Raw genomic sequence first — 16404 nt, 5'->3', positions numbered from 1 at the left:
GGAAGTTGCTGACATGGTGGGATGAGGCCTTGAACATTGGTTGCTTAGCACCCTAAATGTTCTGTGGCCATATTTACCTGGTCTCCTCAGCATCATCATTGCCTTAGTCATAGGAAAAGTTGTGTTGGAGGCATGGCTGAAATCACTTTGTCACTGTAAGGGGAGGAACTACCAACTCCTCCCCCCAAAGGAGGAGTCTAATTCTGCATAAAAGAGTGCTGCCGTGTGCCGCCAAGCCATTCAGTGTTCATCACTGCTGCCGTCAAGACCTGATCAAGCCAAAGAACATCTCCCGACACCATGACATCTAATTCATCAAACTCAACTGCCCTTTTTGAGCCCATTCAAGTGAGTGCCATTGAGTTCTTCGGAATACTTTGCGCCTGGTTAGCCTACTGCCTTACCAGCCCCTGGTCTGTTGGACAACCCCTATGACTTCTTGTCACGTTCCAAGGTTATGTGAAGATTGTCCTACGACCCATTTTCTTCAGAAGGTGGTACATGGCTACGTCCCTCTTTGCTTCCTATCTGATGGGCCGAACATCCATCAACTGGCGCAGGGGTTCTGTGGTGGTATTGTGGCTGGCCATGGATACAACCGCCTTAGTAGTAGAGCTGGTGTGCAGAGGTGTCCACGTCACATGTATTGCTCCCCTCAAGATTGCAACCGCAATCGCGGAATAATTCCTGGCAGTAGCAGTCATCACTTACCTGGTGAACCAAGCTCTATCCATCACGGGCTGTGGGAGGGACCGCTGGCTCCAAAGGTGGGCTGTTTTGGCCCTATGGGCTCTGGCTGGGGGATTTTGGTGGTTATTTACTGGGTGAAAAATACCTGTACCCTACCGATCTTCGTATGGCTCATGACCTATGCCGCAATATTCCTTGATACCAGGAGGTTGCAAATCCAATTTATGACAACGTTCCCGCTATATCTCCATAGCTTGCATCTCAAACCGGCACACAAGTTTAGTTAGCACTCTACTTATGCTTTCTGCATTTGCTTATCAGCTATTTGTCTTTAGAATATGTTTATTAATCCGTAACCACTAATTATGAAGTTGCCTAGGTTGCTGTTTCTTCTCAGGCATCGATCTTCTGCGTGGGGTGTGGGTGTGCTGTCACAATCGCCCTTTTGTGGCTGAAAAGGGGAAACGGTCTGCTCACTCGTACTTGCTTTATCTTCTAAGGACAGTAAACTGCGACTCCCCATGGTCTCATCTATGATGCATTTCAGCCTCTTCAGTAACAACAAGCGCTGGTCTCCCCAGCCCAGAATTGTTGGACATGTCATGTAGTTAGTCAGATACTCAACACAACTTTCTTCAGCATTTTGAATCAGCTGACTGGAGTCCAGTCCAGACAAAACTTTCATTTATCAGGACGTCACTGTCATCTGGTATTGAGCTGGTTTTCAACTGTCACGTTTTTTGCTCTCTTAAACCACCTCAGCTTCTGCCCAAACTTGAAAAAGGCTTTCTTCCTCCAAAGAGGCGCAGGAACAACTCATCTAACTGACATGTTTTATTAATCTTTTCTGTAGATGAATCTCATCAGCAGCATATGAACAAGCAACATGTGGTCACATGAGCATGAGGTTGAAAACCTGCAAACAGAAAGGAGAAATATTAATCACAGATAACAATGAGTTCATTTTAACTCATTTCTCAAGTAATGATTTAATAATTTACTTGTAAGTTAACAGTGAATGAATAAATAAACTATATTCCAAGCAGTGAAACTAATCTGTTTCCAAACACATGAAAAATATTCCATCAAACAATAAGTCTAATTTGTTTTTCTGAATTATGTAAAGTGTGAATAATGTCGATTTCCTACCAGCGGTGCCTTGGAGGAAACTTTCACTTGAGGTTCTTTGTCTGAACAGAGATCATTGTTTAGCTCAGGTGAGCCAGGTTACCTGATAGATTTGGCTGCTGAGCTCGAGCAGCGAAAGGGGTGGGTGCGCTTGATTCTTTGTGCGGTGTGTGCCAGATGGGTGGAGATTGTGAATGCATTCAAAAATTTTGGGGTTGCTGATTTAACTTGACAACCATCCTTCACTTGGATGAAGACAACCAAAGTATAGTGAGTTAAACAGGATAAATCAGCTGTTTTTTAACTTTACTGCATTTTTCTGCATATTAACTGGTCTGGACACTAAACTGTACACTGAATTTAAATTATTAATGATCAAAAATACAATTACAAGACTTACAAAAATATTACATTTAATATTGCATTGTTCCAACTTTAAACTGAATTCTCACGCTTCATGAACAAAGAATAGTTTCTCTACCTTTAAGTTAGCTTTAAGCTAAGCTAAAAAATATCTCCACTAATAACATATTAGTAGAATGGTGTTAATTATGACAGAAAAGTATAGAAATTTAACTCAGAAGTCTGTAATCTGTTTGGGGATTTTGAAGAATTTTCATTTATTTACTGATATTTCTTCATTTAGTAAATCAAGTCAGCCAAAGCAAAGGAAAACTGGGATCCTATCCAAATATGGCTAAAGCTAAACAGGCAAAAAATGTTTTGTTTTTTTTCTTTTAGTAAAACTATGAATATATAGATTGAAATTAGTCCAAGTGAGCAATTAGTTATGGTTTCTATGCCTCAAAAACCTGTTGGCTTATTAAAAATGTACCACAGAAGCCCGACCCGACTATCAAACAGGTAACTTTGGTCCAACTGGGCTCAGATTTTGGGTCAGAACCTCAGAGGTTCAGCTAATATTTTAGATTTGTATGTCTCTTCATTCATTGTTTTATGATATAAATGCATGTTGCTGCAGCAACATAAAGGGGCTGGTAGTGTTTAATATTCTAAATAATAAATGTTTTGAGTTAAATGGGCCTAAAATATCTCAGCTCTTTGAAATAAACAACTTTTTCCAGTTGAAGATCTAAAGTTTAGATTTACCCTGAAAAACCTGGTTATGTTGCAACAAAGCTGATAATGTTGCTGAAGCTTCAATCCAGATTAGCATCACTCAGCATGCTCATGCCAGCACACAGAGGCTGAACATCCAGATTAATGTTTAGATTTCTCTCTCTGCCTCTATGAAGCCTTTCTGCTCTGATGGTCAAAGACTAAAACTGAAATGAAATGACAGAAAAATGTCTCATGAAAAAAATCTATTTAAATGTTCCAGATTTATAATCTGAAGATGTTCCATCAATCCTCCTGGAGGACAAACTGAAAACTTCTCCTTCCTCTCAGGGCCGTGCAGAGACGTATGGAGGGTCAGGGGCTCAAATTTAAAAAAGGGGCACATTGAACAAAAACTCCGTACAGCAACATAGCAACAACCCATATTAATCAGGAATCTAATTGGATCCAACTATATCATTGCCATCATGCGGGCAAATGCAAAGCAAATCTAGTCTATATTTTCCCCAACAGGTATAAAGTTTCTGTTTCTGCTGCTGACAGTCCTGGAGGGCTGAGCTGATCTGAGACTGTAGCTGTTAAACAGACCAGAGGAGAGAAGGTCAAAGGTTATAAAGTTATGAAATAAGCTAATTTGCTGCCATTTTGCTAATTAAGCCCTAATAATATCTATCTAACCTCTAGAACAACCTGGCTGCAGACTGATTTATAGATCAAAAACTCAAAGGGGTTTTAATCTATATAATAGTTTGATGTTAAAACTCTAGATCTAGAATTATAAGACTGAGATATCAAGGCAAAGAAAACTCAGTAGCTGATGGTAGGGGCCATTCAGGGGCCTCCAGACATTCAGGGGCCTCCAGACACTCAGGGGCCTCCAGACACTCAGGGGCCCCTAGAAATGGTTTAATTGTAAAACAGACTGTAGATCTAAACCTGTAGCATCATTTATAGAGAATAACAATGTTATTACATTTTATTTAATGCATTTAGCTGAGAAAAATAAATAGTACATTTAGGATTTAATTAGAAAGTTTACTTTGTAAAAGTTTAAAGAATCATCTTGATAGTTTGATTGTTGTGTTACCATGGCTACAATATGGTGTAATCTTTGTGTTTGAATTGGGTTTGTTCACAAATACATCACAGCAAATAACCAATAATCAGTGATTGATTTTAAACTGGGCCAATAAACCTGGTCTCCTTCTCACAGATTCACCTGATCGATATTTAAACATGTTAGTGATGCTGAGGTTCTAAGTAGGACGGGTTCTGGAGGGAGGGGGGTTCTGTCTAAGGCCCCATATTACCTTGGGCCGGCCCTGGAAGAACAGCTGCTGCGATGCACATCTCTGGAATCTTCCTGGAATCTACCTGGAATCTACCTGGAATCCCCCGGTGGCCCCTATCAGTCCCCCGATGCCTTGGAGACATTTTGATTCATTTCATTGTGGCATGTTTGGCTTTTTGCTGCGGTTCTGATTATTGCTACAATATTTTCTCTGATGTTTATTTTGTGACTCTAAATGGGCCGAATCTTCCTTTAACACTTGAGGTTCTGCAGTAACTTCTATTTATAGCCCAGAACCTCCAGCCCAGATCCGGTCAGCAGCGGCTTTAACCCGCCTGGTAGAAACGTTAAGGAGAAGCTGAGCGAACAGAAAGCAGGTGGTACCGGGTGGTACCAGGTGGTACCGGGTGGTACCAGGTGGTACCAGGTGGTACCGGAGCTTTGAGCTGCATTGCGACTCGCGGTGACAGTCGGTACCGTGTCTTATATCAGGATGTCTGATATAAAGACAGATATTCTTTCTATCTGTCGGTGGTTCCGACCCAGACTGCCTGTAGCGAACCGGGCCTTTAGCAGAATGATGAAGTTAAAGTCACAAGTTTTCTCTGCAGCTGAAGCGTTTCTGTGTTTATGGGTGAGGCGGGTTTTGTCCCGCTATTGCAAGGACGATTATAAAAATATAAATAGAAACAGTTTTTCTAACGTCAACATCAGACCTACGTTTTTATTCACAAACCAGTGGATGAAAAAATATTCTGGCCCATAATTTGATAGTTAGAGGCCCAGGTCAGTCCTCCTCCTCCTCACCATGGACCCGGAGTCTGAACAACATGGAGGCTCTGAGAGTCATTATTAGACTGAGGGCAGCCAGACTAGTTTATTTTCACTAAATTATTATATTTAGCTAAATATTATTGCTGAGGGGCACAAACAGGCCTTCTGACATACAGATTAAAAATAAAAGAATTTTGAAAAAAAAAAAAAACAACTCAAAAAGGGCACTCGGGGCATCAAGGATAAAGAGGGCAGGGGCTCAAGCCCCCCTCATCCTCCCTCTACACGTGCCTGCTTCCTCTGCTTCTTTCTCCTACTGCTCTCCATCCTTGAATGTCTGCAGTTTTTGCTGACATTAAGTTTATGTTCTCTCTCTGTTTCTTCTCTTCATAGCAGCTACACCTGGGCTCATTTCTGTTTAGCTGTGACCCCTTCCTGGAGGGAAGCTGAGCTACTGCTGCCAACAATATCAGGTTCTCTTTCAGTGGATCACACACCTGGATCCACTCCGGCTACATGCAGAACAAAGACTGAACTAAACACAGGAACAACAGAGACTGGTGAAACCCCTGAATCCCAGTAGGCCCAGTATGAACCCATCTTCATGATCAGCTCCTAGGAAGGAGGCGTTGTTTCTGAAAGCAGCCAAAGACCTGAACTGTGACGTTCAGGAAGTAGCAGATAAAAAAGCTTAAAGTAGGAAGTGTTCAGAGTTTGGAGCCACATCCTGATCACATCAAGAGACGAAGCTTCACTCCACATCCAGAGGAAACATGGACCAAACAGCTCTGATGCTGCTTCTGTGTCTCTGCAGCTCAGGTAGGACTCCACTTTCAAACAAAAACACTAATATTCACTAGAGTTCAAATTAAAAATGATCGATTGATAAACATGTTAAATTTTACAAACAAAAAACTGGAAACTGTTTCTAGTCTCAGATCATAGAGCTGCTGCTACACAGTTAGTGATGTTTATATTGTCTACTTGCTGCTAAGGAGCCAATAAAATCAAGAATTGTTGGTTTTTGTGTTTTTATGATGTAAAGCACTTTGAACTGCCTTGTTGCTGAAATGTGCTATAAAATAAATCTGATTGATTGATTGATAAGGAGAAGCTGCAGAAACTCTGCACCAGCGCTGAATCTGCGCAGTAAACAGGTGGAGCCACATAAAATGGCTCCTTCTGCATGAATTCTCTCATCTTCCTCTTGGCTCCACAGGTTCTCTATGAGGTTCTGGTCAGGCCCGTTTGCTGGCCAACCGAGCCCAGTAGCACTACGGTCATTGGACCGGCTTCTGGTACCGCTGGTTGTGTTGGTGAAAACGTTTGAGCTCCGTCTGACGTGGGAGTGTCTCAGGCAGGATGTGGAACTCGCCTGCTGCAGATTAGAATCAATCAACCAATCGATCAGTTTATTTGTAAAGCACATTTCAGCACCAAGGCGGTTCAAAGTGCTTTACGTCATAAAAACACAAAAAGTCCTAAAGACACCACACAGTAAACCAGTAAACAGTACATTTTGTCAAAGTGTCGTCGTTACACATCAAAATGTTGTTCAGTGTTTCATTTATTATGTTTGTAAAGCAAATCTGACCAGCTGGGTTTTTAGTCCAGATTTAAAGGAACTCAGAGTTTCGGTTGTTTTGCAGAGTTAATTGTTGAAACAGCTTTTCAATAATTTAGCTGATGGATGAAAGGTTGGAGATCGGCCTGTAATTCTGCAGTAATGATTTGTTCAGATCGTTTTATTTTTTATATCAGTGGTTTGAAAACTGCTGGGGGAAAAAACCTGATGAGAGCAAAGAGTTTAATATTTGAATCTGTTATGAAGTGCGGTGTAGGTGGTGGTGAGGCAAACGCTGTAGACCCAGGAATGCGATAAATGAATGATTTTAATAAATAATGTCCAGAAACAACCCAGTCCAACAAAATCCAAAAAAACCTGGCAGCACAGTCGAGCGGAAGGCTAAGGCTCGGCACTGGTAGCAACAGGCTACACACATGGACAAGACACATTGACAAGGACCCGACAACACAGAGACACAGGTGAGACTAAATACACAGGAGGCAATCAGGGAACGAGAAACACCTGGGAGTAATCAAGGGGAAGACAGGACAACACGGAGACTCAGAGACACAGGAAACTCAAAATAAACACACAGAAAAACACGGAACATGACAGAATCAGATCAGATGAAATAACAGGCAGGACTTTCTGAAGAAAAGTTGTGGGTGTTATTATCTTTGGGCATAGCATCCATATTAGATTTTGTGTGGCAGTGAATGTTGACCCTCTAATATTTTTAATTTTCTCTGCAGCGTATTTGGCAAATTCATTGCAGGCCGAGTTTGATTGCAGGTCAGGTGGTTTGTCAGCCTGTCAACTGTGGCAAATAAAGCTCAATCATTGTTCATGTTTTTGTTTATGATTTCTGCAATGAATGTTTTCTATGAATGTGTTAGTGCAGACGTTGCAGATTTCATGATAAACATGAAGTTGAGTTTCACTCCATTTACGTTCGGCCCCATCACAGTGTTGTCTTGCAGATCTAAATGTTTACACACATTTTGTTCCTTCCAGTCACAACCTTCACTTTAGTGGGAGCAATTAAATCAATGATCTCTGAGATCTTAGGATGGAAGTTATCTACCAGCTCATCTACAGGTTGCACCATGAAGGCAAAGTGGGGAAATTTAATTGATTAAAAGTTTTTCCTCTGTTGTCAGTAAAACAACATTTTATGACAGTAGCTGTTTTCCTTAATGAGTTGATGGTTGTTGTGGTTTCAAAGATAACAGTGAATTAATCAGACAGGGCGACATCAGTTTCAGAGACGTTGGAAATATTCACACCCTGACTGATAACCAGGTCCATAATGTGTCCTTGATTATGTGTTGCTGGGTTAACAAGCTGAATTAAACCAAAATGATCAAGAATATCACAGATTTTAATCCCCTCTGTCTTCAGGCTCGTCAACATGGATGTTGAAATGTCCTACAATTATATAACAGTCATAATCAAAGCATATAACAGATAAAAACCCATTAAAGTCATTAAAGATGTTTTCCACATATGATGGGATTTTGTATAGAGTTAGCATCAGAGCTCATTTATGGCCTTTTACCTCAATTCCCAGATATTTAAGAGCTAAAATGACCAAAATCAACCTTCTTACAGTTTTTATGAATCCTGATGTATTGTAGCAACCCCTCCTCAGATTTTATGTTTCCTATTCTCACTTAAAAATTGTAATTATTAGGCGCTGATTCAATTAGTACAGATGAGTCATTATTATATCCAACCATGTTTCTGTCAGGAACAAAACATCAATATTCTGCTCAGTGATGAAGTCAGTAACTAATAGTCCTCTTGCTGACAGTCATCTTAAGTTCAGCTGAACCAGTTTAGTGACTTGGTGGCAGAGAGTTTATGAATTTAATTATTGATTTTAGACTGCTGCATTCACTATTTCTGTTTTTTGTAGATATTTTTGTGATCCACCCAGATGTGGTTCTGTTCATACTGCTGAGGGGTCAGACACATTCTGGAGGAAGACAGTTGTTAAGCTAAAGTCTGGAACCTGATTTAAGGCAGCTGAGGCACAAAATGATGATCGCTCTGCAATCAGAATCAGAATCAGATTCAGATTCAGATTCAGATTCAGATTCAGAATCAGATTCAGAATCTGTTGGATTTGACAACTTTTTACACAAAAACAATGAATTTGACTTTGGTTGGTTTCAGTAAAGACATAAAATATAAATGGGTAGAAAAGGTGAATAATAAGAAACATTTCAGGTCTTACTACAGAGTGTAAATAACATTTAGGTCTGGGCTTTAACTAGGCCATTCCAACATAAAGATGCTTTGATGCTTTTCCTCTAACAGGAGGAAGAAGCAAGAGAAGATCAAATAAACACGATCAACAGGATCCTGTCAACACATCCTGAATCTGTCTTTGCTTTTTGTAACCCAACATGTAAATGTTGTTTCTTCCAGCGCTGTCTGATGAACTCAGACTGGTAGCAGGAAGGAGTCGCTGTGGTGGCAGACTGGAGAAGAAGAATCGGGGAGACTGGAAACTAGTGAAATATTGGCAGTGGAACTTGAACTTTACATCAGCAGCTGCAGCTTGCAGACAGCTCCACTGTGGATCTGTGGTGTCGTTACAAAGAGATGAGGGCGACAATGTAGAGATCGTCTGTTCAGGTGATTTCATATCCTGGCCATTGCCTTCCTGTTCTGCTTCCAACTCCACTGTAAAAAAATCTCACTTCCAGCTCAGTCTGGGCTTCTTCCACTTCACCTGGATTCACTCTGGTAGATTTTCTACCGGACCAATCAGCGAACAGAAGGAGAAGTTTGAACGATGATTTATTTTCTGTTATTTTAGAAACATAGTCTCTGTAGTTTTAGCAATGCAGTGGAGGAAGCTCAGTCCATGGTGGCCACACTTCCAAATATTGAATTAACTTTAACGGCTCTTCTCTGTTTTGTGGTGGACAAATTATTGTAAGGTAATATCTGCTGGTTGTATTGTCTTCATTCTAAATGCTTGTGATTCTCACCAAATGAAGCTGTTTGGGTTGCAAGCACAAGGTTGGGAGATGTTTTCCTGCAGCTGCATGAGAACCAGAGCGTCTCTCCCTCAGCCTTGGTATAAAACTCCTGCTGTCTCTGCCTGAAAGAGTTTTCAATCAGAAATGTTTCACTATTGATCCTCTTATATGTTCTCTGTATTGTGCACAATATGCTAGTAAACCTGATTGAGTGATTCCATCTAACAGTGCTTGGTAATTGATTTTTTCTACATGTTTACAGCCCAGGAAACTTCCAGTAAACTTCTTAGTGTGGATCTGGTGCATTGCATGTCATGGACAAACGTTAGCAACTGGGTGAAATTTAAAAGCTCAACACAGTCCAGACTCTCTGGATGAATCAAAGTGTAGTTACAGAGTGGCTGGTTTTTACCAGGTTAGTGATTTAATGAAGTTTGATTAGATTAAAGGGGAACCAGTGGAGCAGATTCAGGGTTATAAAAACCTCAATGTCATTGAGAAGAAGCTGATCAAATATTGAACTTCCTCCACAAATTAAGTTTAAAGTGTAAAAAGATGATAGTTTTCTATTATTCTGTGATTAAATCTGTTCTCACATTTGCTTTGTAGAAGACAAGGATGAAATATCAATAATTGATAATTCATAGGTTCTTTGTGATGTTGTAGTGTAATTTTCTCTGTTTGTTTTAAGTTTTTTTCCCACCCATCTCCAGGGCCGGCCTGCAGTATAAGCAGATGCTAAAAGTGCAAAGAATATTAAACAGTAGATTTAAAAATAACAAAACTCTGCCCAGCTCCCCTCTCCACCCGTTCTCCACTAGTTGGTTGGTTCCTCCACCCAGAGTCTGCTCTGTATTGGAGCTTTGCTGAACAAACTGGAACCAAATTCAGTGAAAATGTTGAAGAAACTTTTTTCTTTCTGCATCCACAGACTCAGTCAGGCTGGTTCAAGGGACCAACCGGTGCTCAGGCAGACTGGAGGTGAAGACCGACCAGTCGTGGTCCTCAGTGTGTGAAAAACACTTTGACCTGCAGGATGCAGAGGTGGTCTGCAGGGAGATTGGCTGTGGGCCTCCTTCAGTCCACCAGGGGGCGCTCTATGGAGAAGCAGAGGCTCCAGTGGGGAGCAGAGAGTTCCTGTGTGAAGGCAGTGAGTCTGCTCTGCTGAACTGCAGCAGCAGGAAGAGTTCAGGTAGAAACAGCTGCTCACCTGGTCAAGCTGTTGGACTCACCTGTTCAGGTAGAGGAGGATCTGCAGACCTGCTGCTGTTCACTGCTTCACTTCCTTCATTAATGAACTCTCTGTCTCTGCTCACATCAAGACAACATCAGGTTGGTGGGAGAGGCCAGCCGATGTGCTGGGAGACTGGAGATGATACATCAAAAAGAGTGGAGACCAGTGGCTGTTTGGTATAGTTACTGGGACATGAACTCAGCTGCTGCAGTTTGTGCTGAACTGGACTGTGGTTCTGCTGTTTCAGCAAGAAATTCAGAGGAAGCTTCAGAGAGACCAGTTTGGAGGATCAAGTCTGACTGTTTCCAGTCAGGATCTGCATTAAAGAACTGTTTACCTCATGATGCAATCAATGATCAGAGCCATGAGTTCATCTGCTCAGGTAACTCTGAACTCTCATATTTATTTCTTTTAAAATGTTTCTTCCATCAGGTTCCAGATGTCTGCAGAGAAACCGTCACCTTTAACTAAGAACCTGAAACCTTGAGGAGAAAGAAACTAAAACTGGTTTAAATATTACTGACAGACTATAGATCTATCATAAAGGTGCTAGTAATCATGTATAAACATGCTAGTAACCATGGCAACCAGTCTGTGATCAGCTCCTGTCTCTTTCTCATTCATGCCATCTTGTTTTCCACCTCAGATTAGATCCAGTTCAGTTGTCTCTGTGTTTCCTCTGCGTTCCCAGGTCTGCTGGTTGAGCCGCTCATCTTCCTCTCTTCCTCCACTGACGGGGTCTCCACAGGCAGAAAGCAGGGGTCTGAGCTCCTCATTGGCTCAAATTTCAGCATCATGTGCTCCATCAGACCTCAGTATGAAGGCGGCTCCTTCCAGCTCATCTTCAGCACCTCTAACTACACTCAGAACCAGACCCTGCCAGCTGTTAATCACTCCGCCCTCTTCCTGTTCTCTGCTGCTGGCCACGCCCACCAAGGAACCTACCGCTGCGTTTACCACGTCTACGTTTTCTCCTATAACTTCTCCTCTATCAGCCAGCCTCTCAACCTCACTGTCTCAGGTAAACTCATGGAGTCCATCAGGAAAAGTTCTGCTTCAGGTGAACCAGCAGCTGTCTGCCTCATTCATGAGGTCAGAGAGGAGGATTGATGATATTAATGTTCATGATCAGATCTACAGGCAGCATGAAAACAAGGGTCTATATGATTATTTTCTAGCTGGACTCATCTGAACAGGGATTTCTTTGTTTCAATTGAAAACTTTTCATCAAAGAGGTCAAAGGTCACATGTGGGGTACCCCAAGGTTCAATCCTAGGACCCCTTTTATTCAATATTTATATGCTCCCACTAGCTCAGGTTATAACAGGAAATAATATTAGCTACTATAACTATGCAGATGACACACAGCTCTACATTACGATGTCACCAGGTGACTCAGAGCCCATCCAATCACTGAACAGATGCTTAGAACAGATAAATGTGTGGATGTGCCAAAACTTTCTCCAGCTGAACAGAAACAAAACTGAAGTTATTATTTTTGGACCTAAAGAGGAACGATCTAGAGTTATAGATCTAGAGTCAATGCACAGCTTCAGTTATTACAACTGAAAACCAGCGATCAGCCCGAAACGTGAAAGTAGTGATGAACTCTGACCTGAACCTCCAGAGCCACATAAAGACAGTTACAAAGTCGGCCTTCTATCACCTGAAGAACATTTCCAGGATTAAAGGACTAATGTCTCAGCCAGATCTAGAGAAACTCATCCATGCCTTCATCTTCAGTCGTATTGATTATTGCAACAGCGTCTTCACAGGTCTGTCCAACAAATCAATTAAACAGCTGCAGCTGATCCAGAATGCTGCTGCTGGCGTTCTGACTAAAACCAGGAAGATAGAGCACATAACACCAGTTTTAAAGTCCCTCCACTGGCTCCCTGTAGCTCAAAGAATAGACTTTAAAATACTGTTGTTAGTTTATAAATCACTGAACGGCTTAGCACCACAATACATTAAAGATCTGCTTTTATTGTATCAACCTTCCAGAACTCTCAGGTTCTGGTTCTGGTTCTGCTCTGCATCCCCAGAACCAGAACCAAACGAGGAGAAGCAGCTTTCAGCATCTATGCACCACAAATTTGGAACAAACTTCCAGAAAACTGTAAAACAGCTGAAACACTGACTTCTTTTAAATCTCAACTAAAAACCCACCTGTTTAGAATTGTATTTGAAACGTAATCAATTACAAATTTATTGATGGAACTTGACTTAATGCTTTGTTTTGATTATTGATTCTATGTTGCTTTGTGTTTCTGTGTTTGTAATGATGTAAAGCACTTTGAAATGCCTTGCTGCTGAAATGTGCTATGCAAATAAAATTTGATTGATTGATTGATTGATCTGATGAAAGCTGATCCTGAATCTGTTTCATTCAGTTTCAGCCTCTCCCACTGCTTTGATCATCAGTCTGGTTGTCGTCCTGCTGGGTATGCTGGGATCAGTCCTGGTCCTCTACTTTAAGGTACTGCATGTATCATGCATGATGTGTTCAGTTGGGAAAGTTCTTGCATTGAAGCTGAACCATCCTCTGTTTCCAGGCCAGGAGAAACCAGAAGTCTGGACCAGAAAACAACCATCATGATGAAGGATCCAGAGCTGAAGGCAGCTTAGAGGAGGAGACTGCAGTCTGAAGGAACCAGGAGAAAATGATCTTCATTTCACATCCGCAGGAAGGAGCAGAGACCTGTTTCAGACTCCTGGAAATCTATCCGTCTATGTATCTATGATAAAATGTCTCTGTGCTCCTGCAGCAGGAAGGAATTTCAACATTCAGAAATTTGTATCTGGACTAAACCTACTTAAGTTAAACTTATATAAGAAGGGAACACAAAACAAAACATTCAACAAACAAAATATAACAGAAAACCCACTTCATCAAAATCTGATCTACATCAACCTTGCAAGGATAGCATATGATAGGATATTTGGGGTCAAAGGTCAGGTAGCCAATTCCATCAGGCCCTGAACCCAGCTTGTGTCCTTGTCTTAGTTGGGGTTCTGAATTGTTGTGTGACTAATGTAATACAGTTGATCCTAGCTTGTAATACTTTGTCCTGCCTTAATTTTTTATATCTTTTCTCTCGTTATTGTATAGTTTTAGCCACTTTAGCCAGCCAGGCAGTGAGCTGCGTGTCACCCCACTGCACAGTCTGTGTCCATTTGCACTTTCTCCTCCCTTTGTTGCATGTTTCTCAGCGTGACGTTCATATTCCATTAGCTCCTGAACGGTGGAGGTATTAAATGCCACTTGATGTTTTCTGATCCATTTAGTAATAGATCGGTGGAAACCTGACATTAGCATATTTTTAAGTTTTTGTTGGTAAGGAGAGTTATTTCGGTCATCATATGGGATGTCGCTGTGGAATCAATATTTCTTTTTCAAAGCGGATTTTGAAATCATCTACATCCTCCCCGGACTTTTGTTTTACTGATCTAAGGTGGGAATAATCCGTGTGTCTAGCATAGACTTCCTTAACCCTTTGTTGTAATCCATCCCACTGATTTTGTTGTTCACTACAACTGGGACCTTGGTGTGGGAGTACATTCGTTGGGTCAGGGGAGGAGTGTCCAGTATAATTGCCCTGGATTTTTGCCCAGTCTTTCCCTAAGGAAAATTGCAAGGCTTGGCCAAATTCATGAGACGGGCCTTGTGTTGCTTGTTTTTTTTCTTTTTTGGCAGGCCGGCCTGTTGGCACACCCCCTGATGCTTCGGGAGCGTCCTCGCTTGGATCTAAGTCAGAGGTTGGGGGTGGGGGTCGTTGCACACGCGCTCCAGTTCGGGGTTGAGTTTCGTTATCTTCCGATCTGACAAACATAGCTTCTGTTTTTTGATCTGATGTATTTTTAGCACTCGCAGTTTGTTTATTTTGTGCTTGTGTTAGCCAGCTACGTGCAACCTCAAGCACTTTTAATTTTTTCTGTTGTCTGGTACCAGTCTTTGAACTAGAGCTTGTTTTCAACCTACACACCACGTTTTTCCATTGTCCTATTTTCAACACGCCAGTTACACCAGACTCCTTAAGACCTCCCTACTTGCCTTGTGAAGAACCCATTTTTCAGTGTTTTAGCCCCGTTCCTTACACACCTCGGGTGGTCTATACGGAACGGGAATATGGAGAGCAGGGTGACGGTCAAGTTCTTATTGTGGCAATTCTCACTTTGACTCAACGGTTAATTGAGTGGAGCATTGACGACAACAAGCCATCACCCACTCTCCCACTGCTTTTAGGCTTCACCCTTTTAAATATTTCCCTTCATAGCTTTCAATTCTTTCCCTTCGTGGTTCCAATACTTAACCAGTTGCTTTCTTTACTTAAAGGTTGTGGACAAAAATCTTGTGTAATAACAGATCAGGCTGAGACTCTGGCAAATGGCAAAGAGCAAAGCTTTATTTCGTCTGCAGACGGAGAACAAACACAGCAGCAAGCTGCTCTGAGTTCTGATTTGGAGCTGCAAGCTCTCACAATAGCTTGCTGCATTGTGTAACTCATGTTACACAATGTAGTCATTCCAGTTTCAGTTGAACAATATACAAGCCACGTAATCACACTGGAGGGTCAGTTAACTCCTTGGATGATAAACATCTTCTTGTTCAAATATGTGAGTTTCCAAATAAATCAGGCTTGATAATGGAACAATTTTGCATAACAACAACATTTTCAAACCAGAATATCCAGCAGGTGCATCAAACTCTTGAAACTCTGAGCTGGTGATTTTCCATAGAGAAACTACTTAAGCCTCAGAACTTCTATCTAAACTGTCTGTTCTTTTCTGTTAACAAATTCTGGTGCCTTGCTGCCGCTAGCAGGCTGCTGCAATTGCTGCAGGGAGAGGTCAACAAGAAACCTATCTAACTGGTTCTGCAGAGATTCTCTAGTCTTCATACTCTAACAGGTTGAACAAAACTGATGTGGTTAAATGAGTAAAAGAATTAAATAAAATTGTTGAAAGAAATAATAAAACAATTTTTACTTCACAAGGTGAAGAAAGAGTAAAAATACCCACTATCTACCTTTTAGATAGTTGCTTCTTTACTTGAAGGTGAAAAAGGATTAAAATACCCACCATCTACTGTTTAGATAGTTGCTTTTTTACTTAAAGGTGAAAAAGAGTAAAAATACCCACTATCTACCTTTTAGATTGTTGCTTTCTTTACTTAAAGGTGAAAAAGAGTAAAAATACCCACTATCTACCTTTTAGATAGTTGCTTCTTTACTTGAAGGTGAAAAAGAGTAAAAATACCCACCATCTACTGTTTAGATAGTTGCTTTTTTACTTAAAGGTGAAAAAGAGTAAAAATACCCACCATCTACTGTTTAGATAGTTGCTTTTTTACTTAAAGGTGAAAAAGAGTAAAAATACCCACTATCTACCTTTTAGATTGTTGCTTTCTTTACTTAAAGGTGAAAAAGAGTAAAAATACCCACTATCTACCTTTTAGATTGTTGCTTTCTTTACTTAAAGGTGAAAAAGAGTAAAAATACCCACTATCTACTGTTTAAATAGTTGCTTTCTTTACTTAAAGGTGAAAAAGAGTAAAAATACCCACTATCTACTGTTTAGATAGTTGCTTTCTTTACTTAAAGGTGAAAAAGGAGTAAAAATACCCACCATCTACTGTTTAGATAGT

The 16404-nt window shown here is 41.0% G+C and overlaps 1 protein-coding gene across 1 annotated transcript; it reads left to right on the top strand.

The window, feature by feature from the left end:
* Window positions 1–5604: 5604 nt before the first annotated feature.
* Window positions 5605–13819, top strand: LOC111611969 (scavenger receptor cysteine-rich type 1 protein M130-like). Its single transcript, XM_023351287.1, has 7 exons — window positions 5605–5782; window positions 8964–9173; window positions 10455–10763; window positions 10846–11139; window positions 11449–11778; window positions 13151–13236; window positions 13313–13819. The coding sequence occupies exons 1-7, from the start codon at window positions 5737–5739 to the stop codon at window positions 13403–13405; spliced, it is 1368 nt and encodes a 455-aa protein (XP_023207055.1). The 5' UTR covers window positions 5605–5736; the 3' UTR covers window positions 13406–13819.
* Window positions 13820–16404: the final 2585 nt, after the last annotated feature.

This window comes from Xiphophorus maculatus, chromosome 18 (genome assembly GCF_002775205.1).
Source record: "Xiphophorus maculatus strain JP 163 A chromosome 18, X_maculatus-5.0-male, whole genome shotgun sequence".
NCBI lineage: Eukaryota > Metazoa > Chordata > Actinopteri > Cyprinodontiformes > Poeciliidae > Xiphophorus > Xiphophorus maculatus.
The sequence above is the reverse complement of the archived record's forward strand: the minus strand, read 5'-3'. Positions and strand labels throughout refer to the sequence as shown.

Excerpts from the sequence above, each read along its gene's own strand:
- LOC111611969 (XM_023351287.1), top strand. The coding sequence starts at position 5,737 with ATGGACCAAACAGCTCTGATGCTGCTTCTGTGTCTCTGCAGCTCAG. Across the intron at positions 9,174-10,454 it reads TGTAGAGATCGTCTGTTCAG|ACTCAGTCAGGCTGGTTCAA; the intron begins GTGATTTCATAT and ends CTGCATCCACAG. Across the intron at positions 13,237-13,312 it reads TCCTGGTCCTCTACTTTAAG|GCCAGGAGAAACCAGAAGTC; the intron begins GTACTGCATGTA and ends CTCTGTTTCCAG.